We start from the raw sequence: 20,497 nt of genomic DNA, 5'->3' as shown, positions 1-20,497 counted from the left end.
TGCTAGGGTATAACATCTCAAATCCAAATCCTTTTTGCTTTAATGTTATGAAAACGGGAATTGTGTATGTATAATCTCTGAAAACGGGAATTGTGTATAATGTATGAAATCAGAAAAAAAAAATTGTGTATAATCTCTGAAATATTAATTGTGTATAATGTATGTATAGATTATGAAACCAGAATTTTTTTCATTGTATAATCTATGAAATCAGATTTTTTTTTGGTGTATAAATTTGCTCTAATGTTATTAAATCAGAATTTTTTTTGGTATATAATCTATGCTCTAATTCTATGAAATCAGAATTCCTTTTGTATATAATCTATGCTCCAATGTTATGAAATCAAAATCTTTTTTTTTTGTGTATAATCTTATGTTCTAATGTTATGAAATCTCAAATTGTATATGTATAAGCTATGAAATCAGAATTTTTTTTCTATGCATAATCTATGCTCCAATGTTATGAAATCAAAATCTTTTTTTTTTGTGTATAATCTTATGTTCTAATGTTATGAAATCTCAAATTGTATATGTATAAGCTATGAAATCAGAATTTTTTTTTCTATGCATAAGCTATGAAATTGGTAGAAAGTTGTTGACTTTGATTGTGCTATTGTTATTTAGGATTATGTTGATCTCATTGGTAGAAAATTGTTTATGTTTAGATATTTATGTTAGCTTGTTATTTATGTTTTAGGATGTTGGTTTGGAGCGAGAGTGAGGATAAAACCTTTCTTGATGCATGTATCCATGAACTAAGGTCGTGAGGGTTCTGGGCTTAAGGCAAGTTCATGGAAGACAATACGCAAAAAAAATGATAAACGAACACGGTAAAGAGGTTGATGAGAAGCAAATGAGAAACCACTTTGACTACTACAAATCAAAATATGTTGCTTGGGTGAAATTGAAAAACAAAACCGGCAATATATATGATCCTATAAAAAATAAACTTAATTTGACCGATGAACAATGGAAGGAAGAGGGAAAGGTAATACTTTTAGAACAAATACTAGTATGATTATTTTTATAACAAATACTAATATTTACAAAAATTGTAAACAGTTGAACAAGTTCGTGATGTCATTAAAAACTAGACCTCTTATGTACCCTGATCTTTGCACCCAACTATTTGAAGGGTCGACCTCAACCGGCTTTCAAAGTTGGGGGCCATCTTCTACACTCCCTCGTCATGTAGAAGAGTTTAGTGCCCATGATTTTGATGATGATGTTCCAATGAAAACCTCAACACAACATGTAGGTGCAAGTGAAGAATCTTCGGGGTGTTCAAAAAATAAGGAAGTTGGTGGAAATAAAAGAGTTGGTGGAAAAAAAAGATGCAAGGGCATTAGAAGTTGAGGATGAGATTGTCAAGCTTGCAAGGTCGTTAGTGGAAAAAAATGAAAGAAATGAAAAAGTGAAATGGATAAGGATGTTGATGCATGTATGGAGAATTGAACAAAATGGAATGGGGAGAAGAAGATGAAAGACACAAGACCGCTCTTTTGCTCTTTGGTGAAAGTGTTGATGTTAGGAAAGTTTGGTTACGACTTTCACATACTAGTTGTGAGTCGTGGGTGATGGGTACGGGTAGGAAGTATGGTTACCTTTGATGATGTTTACTAGTTTTTTTGTTGAATAATTTTTTGTTACTTGCATGACATTTGGATGCTATGTTTGATGACTTTTTTGTTATATTGGATGGTACTTTGGATGCTATGTTTGTTGACTTTTTTTATTATATGATATTTGTTACTTTGAATATGTTTGATGAATTTTTTTGTTACTCTGGTGATGTTTGATGACTTTTTTGGTGCATGAATATGTTTTACTTTAACATGTTACATAATTGCTTGTAAAAGGTCAAATATGGTTTCTGATGGTGAAGTTGTAGCTTTTCTTTTACTTATGATTTATTGGTTGAGGTCAAACCGGCGCAGGCTAATCAGAATTCATAGAATTAGAGATAACGATTCAAGCGGGTATGCGTATACGCAAGATTTGATGTACGGAGACCCTACACAATGTTACGAGATGATGCGTCTTACACAAGAGGCATTTGCATTATTATGCAACCATTTTACCCAAAAAAATTGGTTGCAACCTAGTAGGACAATAAGCATTGAAGAGAAGATGACTATTTTCTTACATGTTATAGGACATAATGAACATTTTCACGCGGTTAAGGGAAGATTTCATCACTCCACACAAACAATTCATCAATGTTTTCACGAGGTCCTAACTGCAATGATGTGTTTGCAAACGAAATTATAGTACCAACAACTCCTAATCCAACAAGACATAACTCAGAACGACATAGACGGTTAATTAGATGGAACTCTTGTATATGCGGTTGTACCCGTTGATCAACAAACTTGTTACAGGGGAAGAGGAAAAGGAGAATGTTTTCAAAATGTAATAGGAATTTGTGATTTTGATATGATATTCACCTTTGTTTGGGCTGGATGGGAGGGTATAGCACATGATTCAAGAGTTTTGAAAGAAGTTGCATTCGATCCGACTTCTGGATTTCCATTTCCTCCACCAGGTTTGTAATCTTTACATAACTTTTATTATCTATCTTCTTTATATAATATGTGGCACACTCATTTGCGGATAAATATTACCTTTGTGATGCCGCATATACAAACACTCGTGGGTTTATGGTTCCATACCACAATACTAGGTATTGGTTAGCCGATTTTCGAAGAGGCAGACCTTTAACTAGAGAAGAAAGGTTCAATTATGCTTATGCACAACTTAGAAATGTTATTGACCGTGCTTATGGTGTATTGAAGGCGAGATTCCCTATCTTAAAACAAATGGCTCCTTATCCTTTTACAGTGCAAAGAGACATAGTCATTGCTTGTGTCGCGGTCCATAATTTTATAAGGAAATACAATATAGAAGATGACTTGTTTACAAATTTTGAGGAGAACACTATGGTTACTCCAGACGTCTAAGGTGGGGGAATTGATAGAGAAAACATACAAGGCGTAGAATGGGGTCCAGAAGTCGTTCAATATATGCGTGTTTTGCGTGATCAGATTGAAAATCAACTACTTTCACCTACTTTACATTAAATTATGATGTTATTTTAAATTTCATTATGTTTTTATTTGGATATTAAATTATTTATGTTTAATTTACATTTTGTATAACAATTTTTATTTGGATTTTTAAATGACTTGTGTGTAATTCACATTTTGTATGACAATTTGTATGTTTTTATAATTATTCAGCAAGTTCATCCATCACTATATACAGAAGCAGTGTAAAATGGTCATTTTTCATTAGTCAACACATTCAGTCAGATGTACAATCAAACAACATGATTTCTTACTCAGTCAGAAGTTCTTACCCATACAGACATTTCTTATTCAGCACTTTTTCAGTCAGCATCTATCAAACGGGGCCTTATAGGTTTTGTCTAGAAGTCCCAATAAATGGTAAAATAGGAAATTAACGTAGGTTGTTATGTCACACCCCAAAACCGGAACGGCGGAAATGTTCTGGGGTGGAGGACGTCATGCGTAGTATCACAACAATTGTATCATAGCAATCATAGTAAACACAACCAAACATTGAATACATGTATGAAAAAGAAGTTTACATTTGTTTAAGTCTTGTATGAATACATCGAAAGCATAGATAAATATAAAGTCATGACTTTATTCGCTTCGACTTCTCCCAACACTCCAGAAAGGTACCTGTCTACTGATTTCCTGAGAATACAAGCAGTTTTGAAAGAGTATCAGCATAAAGCTGGTGAGTTCATAAGCGATGTTTGTGTATTGAAAACCGGTTGATAGTTCTGAAAAATGTTTGCATGACTCCAAGAAAATCCAATATTTCCTTTAGTAAAGGTGAGATACTCTTAGTAAAATGTTGTAAGAACTTTGTATGAAAAACCTATGTATGAAATGTTTTGTTTGAAAACCCTGGTTATTGTCAGTACGTATAGTAGTTTTAGTTTTCCTTGAAAAACCATGTATTTGCTCATACTTGTGCTAAACAAGTATTGTTCATGTGTTATTATTACGTAAGTAAATCGCTGCCATCTACATTGTAAGTTTTTATGACCATACATTAACTTGATATGGCACGTATCGGGGCCAGTATCCTTTATGACTTTGTCACCCGTAGACCTGCCGGTCCTAGTGTAGCTAGCAGCAAGGTGCGAGATAGTCAGTCCCGTATAGATCTATACACAACAGTCACGCTCTCCTTAGGGGAGATTCTGATCGTAAGTGCTAGTCCTACACTCAGTTAAGTTTGTGAGTGTTACCAAGGACGTGTCTCCAACTAGACTAACAAATTTACAAGTAACAATGCTGAAAACCCTTTTTGTAATTAACTGAAAGGTGTATAAATTATGAGTTTGTAAACTGTCTAATGGTTCCCCAAACTATACCTACTATAGTTTGTGCGTATGTATGTATAACCTTGTATGAATTCCCAAACTATATTGAACTATAGTTTGTGTGTATGTATGTATAACCTTGTATGAATTCCCAAACTATATCAAACTATAATTTGTGTGTATGTATGTATAACCTTGTATGAATTCCCAAACTATATTTACTATAGTTTTTGTGTATGTATGTATAACCTTGTATGAATTCCCAAACTATACTTACTATAGTTTGTGTGTATGTATGTATAACCTTGTTTTATGTATTAATCTGAAAACTACATGGTTATGTTTATAAGTTGAAAAAGTCCTTTATGCTCAGCATGTTGTAAGAGGGATAAAACATCTAAATACTGTATAAAAGTATAGAAATGGTATATTCGTACCGATAGCGTCTGGTTTAAGTTTATTGAAATCCTTTTGTATAAGTTTCATAAAATCATGTATGTATGGCTTGTATTCCCCCCTGAAAACATAAAAACTCGGAAAATGTAGGGGTATGAACTCACCTCGAGCAAGTGGTTCGTATGAAAGATCGGTACGAGATGTTGAGTGTCAAGTGAAACCTCGAACTCAATTTGATCCTAATTAACATGTAATGACACATATAGGAGTTAAATGAAGGTATTTCACTACTAGACATGATAGAGAACCACTCTAGGGACTTGGAACCACTTGTACTAAGTGTTAGAACCTTACAGGCTTGAGTGAGGGGGTGTACGGCCATGGGTGTGCGACCCATGAGGTGTGCGGCCGCACACTCATGATGGAGTGTTCCCTTGAGGTGTTTTCAAGGTTCATGCTAGCATCCATGAAGTGTTCTAGGTCCATGCTTCGTTGTAGTGCAAGTTTGAAGTCCGAAATGTTCATCAAAGTGGGTGTATGGTCATGAGATGTGTGTGTGGCAGTACAAAGGGTGTGTGGCCGTACACACTTCATGTTTATTCCCAAAATGTCAACTTTAAGGTGCAACAAGGCTAGGGTCATGTCCAACTCGAAGATAGAAGACAAACTCTCACTTTGGAGGGTCTTTTAGGAGTGTACGGCCACCTAATGGGGGTGTGCGGCCGCACTCTCTTCTAAACATGAAGAACATGACGAATATTGCGGGCTTAAGGCTTAGATAGAGTGGTCTTTCATGGTTAACAAGTTAGAGGATGAATTACTCACGTTCTTGAAGCTTTGGAGGGTTCGCGGTTGAAGAAGCTTGAGAGAATGGTGTGGTGTGTGGCCAAGGAGTGAAAGGAATGAAAGGAAAGGGGTCTACCCTTTATATAAGAGGGGGTGTGCTGCCATGAGGTGGGTGTGCGGCCGCACACTAATGTGTACGGCCATACACTCCTCCTAAAGGTATGTATCGCATGGTTTTGTCACTATACGACTTGTTGACTCATTCCTAACCTCAACCTCGATTGTACTCAAGCTTAGAACACTTAAATGAATCCTTAAACAGTTCCAGAAGTTAACAAAAACGAGTTTAACATTGATTGAATCGACTAGATGTACAAGATAGAAGTTCTGGGTTGTCACATGTTAGGATTACAATAGAGAGAAAAGACACAGTGGGGACCATTAAGATATTTTGGTATGATGATACGTTTGTATCAGCTCTAAGCTTTGTAAGCTGTGAGAGATGGTAAATCCTTGGTTGGAACAATCGATTGATTGTGTAATCGTTCAATCTATTACTTCTATTGCATCATCTTCTACTTTAATTCTTGGTTGTTCTTCAATTTCTTTAAACCCTAAGCTTGATTCTTCATAATTGGTCCGACCTGCTACAATCTTCCTTTGTTTTACCATTCTTCAAATTGAAACTCGATCTCCAACATTCCATTTAGATCAACATGAATTTGATATCAATGAGTTTCACACAATGATGGCTCGGGAACAGGAAGAACATAGAGAATTCCGGAAAGTTATGATGGCTTGGATGAAGGAACAGGACCCATAGTTGACAGTTTTCAGATATTAGTATTATTTCAGATCCGGTGATGCTTCTAGATATACATTGTCGGCATTTCCAATGGTTTTGGGTGACGACGGTCATGATTACAGTGACACATCACCATTGTTTAATGAAGATGAATTACTATCAGATATATGTTCTTTCTTAAATTTCTACATCATTATAGTAAAAGTTATATATGTCAAAAATACTTTTAAATTTTTAATCTCTTTTGGTTGATTGATTCAGGTCATTAAGGTCTTCTTCTAGAATTACACCAACAACAAGTGAAGCTCAATGTTCATCTTCATCCTCACAGATCAAGAAAAACACAAAGCTAACATTCAAGTTGATCCTTAGTTCTAATAATTTAGTAATTTACCTCTTACATAATACCAAAAACATATATAAAAATTAACCTTTTTATTTTTTTGGTCTTTCATTGCTTTCATTTCTCAAGGGATCAGCAAATGAACCGGTTGGTATTTCAAGGAGGCGGGTTACCTGATGGAACTAAAGTAGTTTACAAGTCTCATAGAAGGGTATTGAAATTTTTATAACTAACAAATAATGAAAATCTTAAATCACTTTATTATATTCCAATCATCTAACATCCTCTTATTTACACTTATTTACAGGAACTCTTAAAAGGTTACAAGTGGGGTCATGGAATATTCTGTTTTTGCTGCAACACTGAGGTTGTGTTTAGATGCGGAAAAATTGGCCGTTATCCGACAAAAAATTTCCAAGAAAAATGAGAATTTTGAAAACATGTTTAGTGCGTCTATTTTTTCTAAATTTTTCACAGAAAATAAAAATTTTCCGTTTTCTAAAATTACAAAGAAATTTGAAATTTTTGGAAAACCAATAATCATTGTTTTCCATATTTTTCTAATTCCAAAATTTTTCTAAAATATAAACACACCCCCACTCCCACCTCTACCTACCCCCACCATAACACCCCTAACCCACCACACCCCTACCTACCACACCTACGCACTCCCAAACCCACCCAACCCCCACAGACAAACACACACTCCTACAAACACACACACACACACACATCCACCCCACAAACACATACCCACCCCCAAACACACACACCCACACCCATCCCCACAAACATACACACAAACACAGACCTACCCACCCCCACAAACATACACCCACACCCACACCCACAAACACAAATCCACAACACACATACACACCCACAAACACACACTCACACCCACACCCACCCCCACATCCACAAACACACATCCACCCCCACACCCATCCCCACCCCCACACCCACCCAACATAACTACACAATCACCGACCTACCATCACCATCACCACCACCACTACCCCATCACCGTCACCACCATCACCGTTGCCTCCATCACCACCACTGACAAAATTGTCGTCGCCACCACAACCGCTTGTCATCACCACCATCGCCGCCACCCTGCTGCCGCTGTCACCACCACCACCGTCTCCATTATTTACACCACCACTGCCAGCCACCGCATCCCCCACCGTCACCCTACCACCGCTACCGTTTTCTAAAAATGAAAACGGATAGAAAAATACACATCTAAACACGATTTCTAAATTTTCCAATGAAAACTGAAAATGGAAAACAAAAACTGAAAAGGGAAAACGAAAAACGGAAAATGAAAACTGTTTTTCCGTAACTAAACCCAACCTGAGGTACTTGTTTCTTCTTGACCCCTTCAACTTTTAATATATTTAATAAAATAACCTTTTATTTTTAATCTATTATCAGGTTAGCCCCTCACAATTTGAAGCTCATGCTGGCCAGGCTTCTCGCAAAAAACCGTGAGTTTTTTTTCATAGTTCTGTATAATATTTTTATATTGATTTTATTTTTTAATTATATCCAGATATGGAAACATCTTTCTTTCAAATGGTGTGTCACTCCATGAGTATGCATCTTCTTTAAAGCTAACTGTTGGACACAATTTAAAGAAGAATGATGAACTTTGTGGAGTTTGTAAGAAAGGTGGAGACTTAGTGCTCTCTGATGGATGCCCAAGGTCATTCCATGAAGGTAAAAAGATTAATATTTTTGTTTATTATAAAATTTATAATTATAATGAATCTGAATTTCATTCCTTTTGATGACACAGAATGTATATCTGACTCAAGTGCCCATGAAGAAAAATGGTTCTGCAAATATTGCAGAAACTCTATGAAATGTGTGGTTCAACATTCAGAATTTGATCCAATTGAGCAAATTGCAAAACGTTGCATTCAGATTGTTTATAATCCTGATAAATGTGACCTGGTTGCATGTTCTATTTGCAGGTAATCCTAATTTTATACAATTTGCTACAATTTTTTATGCACTACAAAACTTTGCTACATCTATATCAATTTCAAATCATGTAATCATGTTTGAATAACTTTGGTGTATACAGAGCCTATGATTTCAACACGGTCGGCTTCAATGATCAGATTGTTATTGTTTGTGATCAGGTAATTATAATTTGTAATTGGAGTAAATTACATTTTTGGTCCCTGAGTTTATGCCGGTTTTTCAGTTTTGGTCCCTAAAGGTGTCAGGTCGCAATTTTACTTCTTATATTACTATTTCATAATGATTTTGGTGCCTGGATTGTATAAGTTAACAACCTAGCTGTTAAATTGTTTTGAAATGCCTTTGGACCAAAAATGAAAAAAAACAGTATACCATAGGGATCAAATTTGTAAATTTTCTCTTGTTTGCTAAAACACTTTGCGATTCGTACAGATATGACGTTGTTAACTATATGAAGTTTTTAACAAAATAAGATATAACATTTTTAAACAGATTATGTAATACATTAAATAGGAACTTATATTGATGTATAAATGATTTATAGTTAGTATATTAAAAAATAATTCAATTTACGATACAAACTAAAAATATTATAAAATTAAAAGAGCATGTGTATGATATAAAATGTTATAAAGCTTAACTAAGAATGAAGAAAATCACAAATTTGGTCCCTGTACGTGGTAGTGTGATATATCCTTTGTTTCAGGTTTTGTCCAAGGTTAAAATGGTCATTTTAAAAAATTAAGTTATGCTGTTTTCATTTCTGGTTGTTAGATTTATCCCCCTAATCCATTTTCCATACCTTGCAGTGTGAGAGGGAATATCATATTGGCTGTTTTCATTGATTGCAACAGAAATGCTTCAATCCTATTGTTGATTCCATTACTGGAAGTGGATTTATTCCATCAATGGCATATGGGTAAGCAAATATAAAACAAATTAGTTAAACTTTCATTTTTATTTTTAGCATCTAAATTTTTTTTTCTTTTTCTTTTTCTCCAGCCAATTGGCAGACAATGGGAGATTCCGACTTCACAAGAGTTCATTGTGCAATGCTGACAATAGAGTAAGCTCACACTTGTCATTTTCTATTTATTTTTATATGCTATACAAAGTTATCATTATTAGGGAGGAGGGAGTCGTTCCCTCCCAACCCACCGAACCCAATGAACCCACTGCCACATCAGATTTTCTCTTTGATTTTTCTTCATCTTTCCCAACCCACAACACACGGAAATCTTATCTTTCTCAACCCACTCAATTAAAAAAATATATACAAAATAATCAAGGTAAAATCTTAATTAGCAATAGAGTTATCGCCGGTACCACTCCCTCTTTAGCCGGTTGTTTAATTGGTTTCACGAACTCACTTCATCCTCTCTCTCTACTTTCTCTCTCTCATTTTCTCTTGTACCGTGTGTTTTAAGATTTGTACCTTAGTTGTTTAGTGTTTTTTTTTAATTGAGTGGGTTAAGAAAGATAGAATTTCCGTGTGTTGTGGGTTGGGAAAGATGAAGAAAAATCAAAGAGAAAAGCTAATGTGTCATTGGGTTCATTGGGTTCGGTGGGTTGGGAGGGAACGACTCCCTCCTCCCTTATAATTATAAATTGTGCAGGTCAAAGGTTATTACGGCTGGAATGTTTCGTGTATTTGGGGCAGATGTTGTAGAGCTTCCAATAGTTGCTACTAATGAAACCAACCAAGGAAAGGTAAATACGCTTTTTTACACATTCTCAACATCAATTGTATGTTTTAATTTATTTATATGTAAAAAAAACTTATGAATAAATTGATTGAATTCAGGGGTACTTTGAACTCTTTGAGAAGCTACTTGCATATCTTAAGGTTAAGAAGATGGTGGTTCCAGCTGCTGAGGATGTTAAGTCCATGTGGATTCAGAAATTTGGTTTTGAAAAAGTAACCCCAACTCAGGTATTGTTTTTATTATTATTAAGTGGTTTCTTAATACTTATTATAATGTTTCAGTCATTTTCATTATTACAGATAACTTATATTATGTTATATTATATGTGTGTACAGCGGAGGGAATATAGACAAACATTGACCTCAATGGTCGCATTTCAAGGAACATGCTTCTTAGAAAAGGAGGTGGTGGGGCCTCATGGTGGAGTTACTTTTCAAGATGGTTTCTGTTTCAGTCTTTCTATGCAGAAGTAAATTAAGCAATGAATGAATAATACCCTTTTGGTGAATTTGTGTTTTATTTATGATTAAAACTACAAATATCCATCTAGGGTAAGATGGATGTTTTTACTTTTTATGTTATATGATTATAAATGGTTTGTTGTATGTAGAATTTTGAAACATGTTTGGATTTGTTATGACCAGGGCCGGTCCAAGCAAAAATGAGGGCCCACAAAATTCAGAAAACATCCAAAGATTTTATATATTAAAGGGCTAACATGGAGCAAGCAAATACAAACACATAAAATGAGAATGTGTACTAGTCAAAACTATCTTCTGAATATTAACTCTATATATGAGCAAACAATAGCATCGGACTTTGTACATTATCTCAAAAAGACATATTCCACTTTAGCAGTTTTTTAACCCTCCAAACAATGTTAAACCAAACAACTTCTCTAAAACAACTTCAAGACCCAAAATGATTACCTCCTTTTAATAAGTGGTTGGAACATTGTCGGTTGCTCGACCGGTCAATTTGTAGCCTTTAATTCAAAAGGACATGATAGAGCAACTCATATAAGTTTCATTCATAGCAACTCATACAACTGAACTTCCTGAAATGAACCAAGGAAGACCAAGGCAGATGTGTATATATATATATATATATATATATATATATATATGTATATATATATATATATATATATATATATGAGTAGGATCAAATGAGAACACTTAAAAGGTTGAGAACGCGAGAACAGATCTAGACCATCTAAATATTCAAATCTAAGGCTATTTTCAGACAGACCATTTATGTAAATTCTGGAAATTATTGGTATTAAAGTGTAACTTTAAATGGTGAAAAGGGTATAATAGTAATTGAATGTTTATTTAATTTCTATAACTTCTCACACACTGATATCTTTCCTTTTAATTTGCCGTCTCTCTCTCTATACCTAGGGCACGCTTCGTCGCCTCCCTCATCTATACACCACCAGAGCATCTAAAAATGTGAAACAGATGAGAGAGTACACGAGGATTCAGAGTGAGATCGAGAAGGAGGAGGGGGAAGCAGCGGTGATGGAGTTATGTTGGCGGCGAACAGTGGCAGACCCCAGCGATGACTTTCGTTCTTCATTCGGTCTCGTCGACCTCCCCCTGCGCCACTTCGCTGAACCGTCATCACCACCGCTGGCTGTCACTGTGAGTAGTCGACCATCACCACCTTGAAAAATTCCATTCTCGTTCCTTCGTTAATTATCAGTCGAACACGAGACATCGAAGTGGGTCTCGATGTTCCTCTTCACGATCTGGAAAATTAAACACCCGATCTGGAATTTGAACAGGCAACCAAACTTGTATTTATTTTAATTAAAACACACCCCTATCTTTAAATGTTGTCTATTTTATTGTATGCACCAAAGCTTCGCAATTCTTTTGCTTGAAAATGTTTCTCAGGTATGGTACTTTACTCATTTAAATTGGCTAATAGGGGAAGAAGATAAGTTATGCACATAAGGTGCTCGATGAAATGCCCGAATTCAGAAAAATGGAACTTGAATGCTTGTAGTTGTAATCTTATATGAATATAATGTTAGATGTCTCATTTTGCAGTTAATCATCAATGAATACTCCATGAGGCTGGTCCAAGAGGAGCAAGGCAAGCAACCACAACCAGTATATTTATGTGTGAATTTATGTTTGAATGACTATATTTATTTATGAAGAACAGGGTATTCATTTGTGAATCTCAGTGTATTTATGTGTGAATGACTATATAATTATACATAATTGTTTCATTAACATTTTTGCAGATACAATGAATAAACATGCATATAGTGGGAGGTGGGAGATTTACCAAATGAAACACCGACACCAATACCTCTTTTGGAAGGAGAAAAAATGTGTTTTATTCATTTATGATTGTAATTGTAGCACTAGTTTCCGTGTCAAAAAAATATATATATTGTAACTTATTCATTTACTATTATAATTATATTCTTATATGAATAGAAATGTGTTTTATTTATTTATATATGAGTACCATTTTAGTTGATTTTATAATCTTTTTTTCGGGTTTTATTCATTTATGATTTTACAAGTGTATTCATAAATACAACTGAGTTAATTCATTTATAATTTACAATTTTATTCATTTTTAAATGTAATGTATAAATCATTATTTATGAAGATATTTTTTTTTTAAATAAATGAGGTAAACCGATAAATTATTCATTATCAAATGTTGTTAGTAAAAATAAAAATATAAAACAAATAAACGTATTCATGTTAAATGATATTTTTATTAATTTATTAATTAAAAGGAAGATTTTGAGTATTCTTAATAATTGGGAAAAAAATTCCCATGATTTTCGGAATTGATTAATTACTTTCCATTTATCCATATTTAATTAAATTGTAAAATGCCTCTAATGCCCTTATAAAATAATTGGTCCACAACTGTTCTCGCGTTCTTAACATTTTAGGTGTTCTCATTTGATCTTTTCCCTATATATATATATATATATATATATATATATATATATATATATATATATATATATATATATATATATATATATATATATATATATATATATATAATCCTTTATTTCGGTTTATGAAAAAAAGACAGTGTGTTACATTATGGAATAAACATTTAATTTAACAAGTGATCTTTCTCGATCAATCTCCTTGCCTCTCATCCTTTGAGACTCATAAAGATCATTTTCAAGTTTGAATTTGTTTATTTAGAATATAAGTTCTTCTACTTCATTTTTATTTATTTACTTTATTGATCTTTATTAAATAATAACATTTTTGCCTCTATCTTTTTATATTATTCCTTAAGTCGCATTGAGCTATATCCCCAATCCAAGTGTAACATGCATGAAGGAGTTAGACGCTTCTTTTATTGTTTTCCTTGACACAACTGCATCATCTGAGACTTGAATTGATAGATTTCTTTTAAGGAGCGATTAACTCATTCTTCCCGTACGCAACATACAACTCTTCGTTGTAATGCGCTCTCCAAGTGTGTTTGTCTCCCTTTTTTTAACTTACTATGGCAGGTATTTGTGAAATAATTCTGATAAGAAGAAAAAAGGCATTAAGAAACCCTCTTGGCATAACCCTAGACATTCTTAGATCCTTTTTAAAAGGCATTAAGAAGAAAAATATTTGTGAAATACTTCTCATAAGAAGAAGAAAAAGGCGTTAAGAAACCCACTTGGCATAACCCTAGACATTCTTAGATCCTTTTTAAAACTTTGATTTTCGTTATATAGAAAAGAACATAATAACCATTACAACACTTAGTGGCACACAGAAAGAAAAATCAGGGGTTGCATAAACTTTTTAGGAGTTACTTCCCTAAGGTAGTTTTCGTCACTAAAAGGTTTTACCGACAAATTTACATGTAACGACCCAAAAATCCAAGGTCAAATTTTCATTTTTATTATAACCACAGCACTATTGTATCTTGTTTAAAACATTAAAAGAAACATTTTAATTAAAACAAATATCAGAGTCTAGTCCCAAAGATCACATATTGCGGAAACCACGGGTGTATGTGCTGCGATCGTCCCGAACTCTTTCATTTGAAAATTGGAGGATCTGAAACAAAAACTGAAAACTGTAAGCACAAAGCTTAGTGAGTTCCCCAAATACCACATACTATACAAATCAAACGATCCATACATGCCATATATAACAACGAGCCATACATATCATTCATATATCATAATCAATAAAGGTTATATGTGTCATGCATAGTCTTGCCATTATGTCACGAGCCACCTCGTGGTCTTTCTTGCCAGGCCGGGGCCCACAACCCTAGGTCTAACAGACAAGTGCCAGGAGCCACCTCCGAGACTTCCATGCAAGCATCACAAAGACAACTAGCATACAATTCTACCATTACTAACCAATTAATTGTCAGAGTTCAGACTCTGGTCTTGCATACAGATTCCCAAGGGTCACCCCTTGGTCTTCCTACAATAGACAAACCAAATGGGCCAGCATTGGTGCCTTCGACCCATAGGACAGTGAGGAGACTCACCTCGAATGCAGAAGCTCCCTGAAAGAAATCCCTAGTTGTTGCCCTGACGGTATCCCAAACTAACCATTACCAAAACAACATCCAATCAACAACTAAAATCCAAACCATGATCCATAATCCAAACTTGGGGTAAAATGTGACCATTTTACCCCTGGCCCACAACATGAACCAAAACAGAGGCCCAACACCAAAAGATCCACAAAGGCTCACTAATGGCCTAATTTCCAAATTGGGCCCAATCCCATGTGGGTCTTATCCTAGGCCCAACTTTTCCTTGAATGCAATTCAGATTACCTCAACCCCCCCCCCCCCCCGGACAAGTTGGTGGAAGTCAACATCATAGTTAAAGTCAAAGTCAACGCTCCGAGTTGACTCAACTCGTCGAGTTATCCTTTAAATCGTCGAGTTTCCATCAATCATAGAATTGTGATATCTCGTTCCAACTCATCGAGTTTCCCCTTTAACTCGTCGAGTTCTTCCTTTTTCGACAAAATCGGGAAAATCCCAAACCAACTCGACGAGTTCCCCTATGAACTCGTCGAGTTCTTCAGTCAGCCAACTCACTTAATGCATTAAGCCACTATTCTTCAAACCAAAGCCCTATCTTCCAGATCTAGACTGAAAAGGTGTCTAGAAGGGTAAAGTTTCCGACTTTACCCATTAAGAACCATCATAATGGGCTTAAACTCAAACCCTAGCCTTAAGAAGCGTATGTCTTAATCCAAAAACCACCAAGTCTTCAAGATAGATCTCATGAACACAGATCTGGACCTTAAAGGCTAAAAGGTCCCGCAAAGTCTTCAACTTTACTCACACGCAAGGCTAATAGGAGCTTAAAAGGCCATAACAAGGGCTTAATGGATGCATGGAGCTCTTAGGGCCATAAAGTTGGCACATTTATGCCATAAAAGCTCCCTAGGACCCTAGATCCGAAAGGGTTTGTCCAAATGGGATCTCCAACTCCCAAAACCACATCATTTGGACCAAAACAAGCAAAAGAACCCCAAGAAGAAGATCTAAGAAATCACAAAGCAATGTTGAAACTTTTTACCAGAAAGATGACGAAAATGAAGCAAGAATTCAGGATCTAGCAGCTCCTTCTTGTATCACCAAGCTTTCCTTTACTTCCAATGGCTTCAAACACACACAAAACACTCAAAATGGTTCACAATCACTCAAAGATGCCTTAGGGTTTCGAGGTTAGGGTTTAGGACAATAGAGGCTGGAAATGAGGCCAATTTATGGGGTTTAAGTTGTTTAAATAGGGTGCAAAATTCCGAAATTAGGGCTTTCCAAACCACGTCCAACTCGTCGAGTTGAGCCTCTCCAACTCGTCGAGTTGGTCTTCAAAAACATGTGTGACCAACACTTCCAACACGTCGAGTTTATGCCTTAAACTCGACGAGTTGACCTTTAGAAGTGAGGTTTATTTCCATAATTAACTTTCTAGATTCTGGATGTTACATTATGCTTATCAGATTTTTTGATGGATTTCCAATAGATTTGTGAAAGATTTATAGAATTTTACACTTCTAGGACGAAATCGACGGGTTGCACATGCTACCTCGGGACAACTGCTATGGACGTCTCTGCCCCTTAGGTTTTTGTGTCTGTCTCCCTTTCTTAACTTACTATGGCATGTATTTGTAAAATAATTCTGATAAGAAGAAATAAAAGGGATTCATGAAAGATTTATAGAATTTTACACTTCTAGGACGAAATCAAAGGGTTGCATGTGCTACCTCGGGACACACACATGCTATGCCCGACTCTGCCCTCAGAATACCAACATAATTTGTAAATGATTTTCAAGAAAAAAAATTGTTAATTGGCATTTTTTTTTAAAATCAAATACTCCCTCCGTCTCATACTAATAGTTCATGTTTCATTTTTGGTTTGTCCCAAAGTAATAACCTATTTCTAAAAATAAATATCCTTTTACTAAAATACATTTCATTATTAGTTAACATACCTGGAAATTAAATGCAACAAAAATGTAAAACTGTCATTTTATTTAATAAAGTTAATGGTAATTAATGTTTTTTTAATCTGTTTGTGTTTTTTGTCTAGAGTGTAGACAATAATTTTGGGACGGATGGAGTAACACGTTTGCCCACAAGTTGTTTTGTATTAAGATTTCATATTTTTAAAAATGGTAGAACATAAAAACCAAAACATAAGTTTTAGTCAAACAAGACAAATGTCTCCATCAGTAGTGAAGCAATGTTTCTATTTGTATGCTAACACACTTTTATTTACATAGGGTTGTTTGGTATGCCTCTTCCTTGGTTTGGTAAGAGGTTGAGACTTGCTGTGTTAGATTCAAACTATTTGATACCACAATTAGAAGCTTCTGGTTCGGTCCTAAACATAACCCATGCTGCCTCACTCAGATCAATGCTTAATCAACACCTATCAACCACAAAATCTTCCCTCAAAGGCATCTTCATATACTATTGGAATACTTGCTAAATCGTATCAACAAAATAAATTCAATATGAAATGTTGGAATACTTGGTATACTTGGAATATAAGTATACTTACAAAACTTAAAAACTCATTTAAAGTGCAAGTTTAAAACTTGCACTTTAAATGAGTTTTTAAGTTTAAAACATGAATTGTAAGTATACTTGGTCATTCAATCTTGAGTTTAAAACACCAGATCTCAGGCTAACATCATTCAATCTTGAGTTTAAAACACCAGATCTCAGGCTAGCATCATTCAATCTTGAGTTTAAAACACCAGATCTCAGGCTAACATCATTCAATCTTGAGTTTAAAACACCAGATCTCAGGCTAACATCATGTATTGTAATCAAAGTTCAATTTCAATTTCAACTATTTATCCACCATAAATAACAAGAAACCACCAACCTCTTTCTAGAAAAACTGAAGTTTTCAAACATAGAAAATGATCAAAACATTTGTGAACGTTTCTTCCCAAAGATTGCCTCCCAAACCAAAGGCGAAAATGGACCTTTCTTCTCCATGAAATCTCTAATGCCTTTCTCATCAAATCCAAACCCTTTCTCTTTCAAACTCTTAATCATCATTTCAGCAGCTTCCAAACCTCTTTCCCTACAAAACCCATTCACCAAACCTGTAAAAGTAGCCAGATTTGGTGAATGACCAGCTTCCACCATCTCCAAACAATATTCAAGAGCTTCATCTAACCTCTTCCCTTTAACCAAACCCTGAACAAGAACACCATAACTAAATGCATTGGGTACAATACCATTGTTCTGCATTTTCCTGAAGATCCTGATAGCTTCATCTGGCTTCTGAGATTTGCAAAACCCTTCAACTACTGCTGTGTATATCACCACCTCAGGGATGGATCCTCTTTCACGCATTACACCAAACAGCTTCATTGCTTCTTGAACCAATCCATCACTACACAGACCATGGAGCATCGCTACTGCATTTGGGATCAGCCCTGTTTCTTTCATTTTCCTAAATAGCTCATCAGCGTCTTCTGGTGGTGGTGGTGGTGGTGGTTGAGGCTCCTCGGCCACTACTTCTCCCTCTCCGGCACTATTGCTGGTATCCGATTTGTCAGAAATGGGATTACCTTTTTCTTCATCGAATCCAAGCTTGAATCTATCGAGGAATCCATCAACGTCCTGAATCTTAGTATCCTTAACTCGTGGGCTAGGAGAAAATTGGGGCTTTTGTTCGTCATCATCATCAAATGGGACATAAGAGCTGTTAGTTTCAGATTTCCGACTATCGGTTCTGTTTACTTCCGATGATGCTCTGTTACTCGGTCTATACCTACTATCATCATCGTACTTAGGTCTTCTATTGCTGTCGAAATCCCTTCTTCCTCCTGCGTGTCTTCGATCCCTATTATCGCCGGCGTCGCGGTCATCGTTACCGTGGTTGAATCCAGAAAGCCGTGACGAAGTAGGAGTTCGATCTGATGTGCTGAATCCATCGCCGGAGCGTCGTCTTGGTGGTGGTGATCTACCACCACTGTAACCATCGTTAGACCTGTTATTGTATGACGACGAGGAGAAAAATCTACTTAACAATGGCGAATCTACACGACGATGAGTTCGAAAATGAGATTGGTGATGATGAGAATAATCCGAGATGCTGAAAGAAATTAATTTTGAAATCCTAAACCCTTTCTTTATCGTCTCCATTTTGCAGCTCGCATAAACCCTAGCCCCTTCTCAAGTGAGCCTGACGGAAGACAACGTGGTAGTCCCTCGCTAGAATAAGAAATATAAAATAAAAAAATAAAAAAATAAAATTCTAATATTTGAAAAAAAATAAAAAAAGACAATATTTATTTGAATATTAATTTTAGACTAAATTACATGAATGGTCCCTGTGATTTGGAATAATATGCATCTTTGATCCGACTTTTTACTTTGTTATACGGTCTGTCCCTATTGTATGTGTTAATTACAACGCCCATCCCTCTTCCATTAAATCTAACTAGAGAGACATTAAATATATTCTTATATTACAAGGACTATTAATGTAATTTATCAAAATTGTTATCATCTCTCTCTAGTACACACATACCATATGGACACTCATGAAAAAACATATAGATAACATTTTTACGAACACACAAACACACATGATTTAATGACAGATACAAATGAATAGCTAAAAATAGGGTTTTGCAATCACAAAGGCTGGCTAACACTTATCTTCCTATTATGAAACACAAACCAATTTTATGAATAATCAATCAACCTATCGATTAATAAATTCCTAGTAACTGTATGATCAATAAAAAGTATATCATTCTGAAAGTTTCAGATGATCCACCACATCGTTGTTATTATAGCTTCCAAAGTCATACGTTTCATTGACGAAACCGGAATTGAGTCAATCAATTGCATCACTTCTTCCGACACAAAAAATCTACGGACACTAATGTCACACCATTTACCTACAAACCGGAATTGGGTTGTGTTTTTGGGTTTGTGTTCAATCGATAACTTTTTTCAAACTTGTTTAAAGTTATGCTACATATTTAAGTAATGATGTTGTAATATGGATGGTCATTGATAAGTTTTATGAAAGTTGAGTTTTTCCCCAAATTCCGTGAGTCCCAAATTCACAGTATTCGTTGAATCAACGTGATTTGGAAGGGACTGTCTTGAGTTTCAGCATGGGCTGATATGTGTTCATGAGTTTTATGATGCATCATATCCATTCAGGTTTGGAATGATCAATTTACTGAATTTAAGACAAACCGATCATTTTTTTCAAACACAAAAAAGTTAATAATTTTTGTAAAAATCTTGTTCATAATAATTTGTTTAGTTACCATCCACAAAAATTATAACTATTCAAACCCTTTCATTGTTACTAATATATGAAGTTACTATAAACATATTAACTGTAAAACCCTTATCAATACAATCAACTGTTTCAATAATAAGAGAGATTTTATAAATAAAATTAATATAATAATTTCTTATAACAGACATATAATAAGCTATGTTATTCTGAAATTTACCTTTTGTTATTAGTTTTACGTTTATTATCTAGTTTTTAAAACTCGTGACTAGGGGTGAGCGCGGTACGGTTCGGTGCGGTTAATAGCCAAAACCTCACCACTAATCGCAAATGCGGTT

The 20,497-nt window shown here is 35.1% G+C and overlaps 2 protein-coding genes across 3 annotated transcripts; one reads left to right on the top strand and one right to left on the bottom strand.

Annotated features, from left to right (window-relative positions):
- The first annotated feature begins 1,460 nt into the window (after window positions 1–1,460).
- Window positions 1,461–10,864, top strand: LOC145121528 (increased DNA methylation 1-like). The gene is made up of 15 exons (XM_079057259.1): window positions 1,461–1,540; window positions 1,860–2,052; window positions 2,156–2,232; window positions 6,609–6,707; window positions 6,820–6,901; window positions 6,998–7,057; window positions 8,131–8,183; window positions 8,249–8,415; window positions 8,495–8,672; window positions 8,786–8,843; window positions 9,460–9,604; window positions 9,688–9,751; window positions 10,302–10,395; window positions 10,490–10,618; window positions 10,727–10,864. The coding sequence occupies exons 1-15, from the start codon at window positions 1,461–1,463 to the stop codon at window positions 10,862–10,864; spliced, it is 1,617 nt and encodes a 538-aa protein (XP_078913385.1).
- Window positions 10,865–14,342: 3,478 nt separating this feature from the next.
- On the bottom strand, window positions 14,343–19,106 carry LOC145121603 (uncharacterized). Of its 2 annotated transcripts, none has more exons than XM_079057321.1 (2): window positions 17,769–19,106; window positions 14,343–14,449 (listed from the first exon to the last, which is right to left on the bottom strand). In XM_079057321.1, exon 1 carries the CDS (start codon window positions 19,040–19,042, stop codon window positions 17,810–17,812), a length of 1,233 nt encoding a protein of 410 aa, XP_078913447.1. In that variant the 5' UTR covers window positions 19,043–19,106; the 3' UTR covers window positions 14,343–14,449; window positions 17,769–17,809. The 2 variants fall into 2 exon arrangements, with proteins under 2 accessions (XP_078913447.1, XP_078913448.1); XM_079057322.1 differs by lacking the exon at window positions 14,343–14,449 and adding an exon at window positions 17,070–17,306.
- Between the last annotated feature and the right edge of the window lie 1,391 nt (window positions 19,107–20,497).

The sequence above is a fragment of the Lactuca virosa genome, chromosome 6 (genome assembly GCF_052849685.1).
Source record: "Lactuca virosa cultivar CGN04683 chromosome 6, Lactuca_virosa_CGN04683_v6, whole genome shotgun sequence".
In the NCBI taxonomy this organism is placed as follows: Eukaryota; Viridiplantae; Streptophyta; class Magnoliopsida; order Asterales; family Asteraceae; genus Lactuca; species Lactuca virosa.
Note: the sequence above shows the minus strand (reverse complement) of the source record. Positions and strands in the feature narration are given on the sequence as shown.

Coding starts and splice junctions, on each gene's coding strand:
- LOC145121528 (XM_079057259.1), top strand. CDS start 1,461: ATGGAATGGGGAGAAGAAGATGAAAGACACAAGACCGCTCTTTTGCTC. Junction 6,708..6,819: donor AACACAAAGCTAACATTCAA/GTTGATCCTTAG, acceptor TCATTTCTCAAG/GGATCAGCAAATGAACCGGT. Junction 8,844..9,459: donor TTGTTATTGTTTGTGATCAG/GTAATTATAATT, acceptor TCTGGTTGTTAG/ATTTATCCCCCTAATCCATT.
- LOC145121603 (XM_079057321.1), bottom strand. CDS start 19,042: ATGGAGACGATAAAGAAAGGGTTTAGGATTTCAAAATTAATTTCTTTC.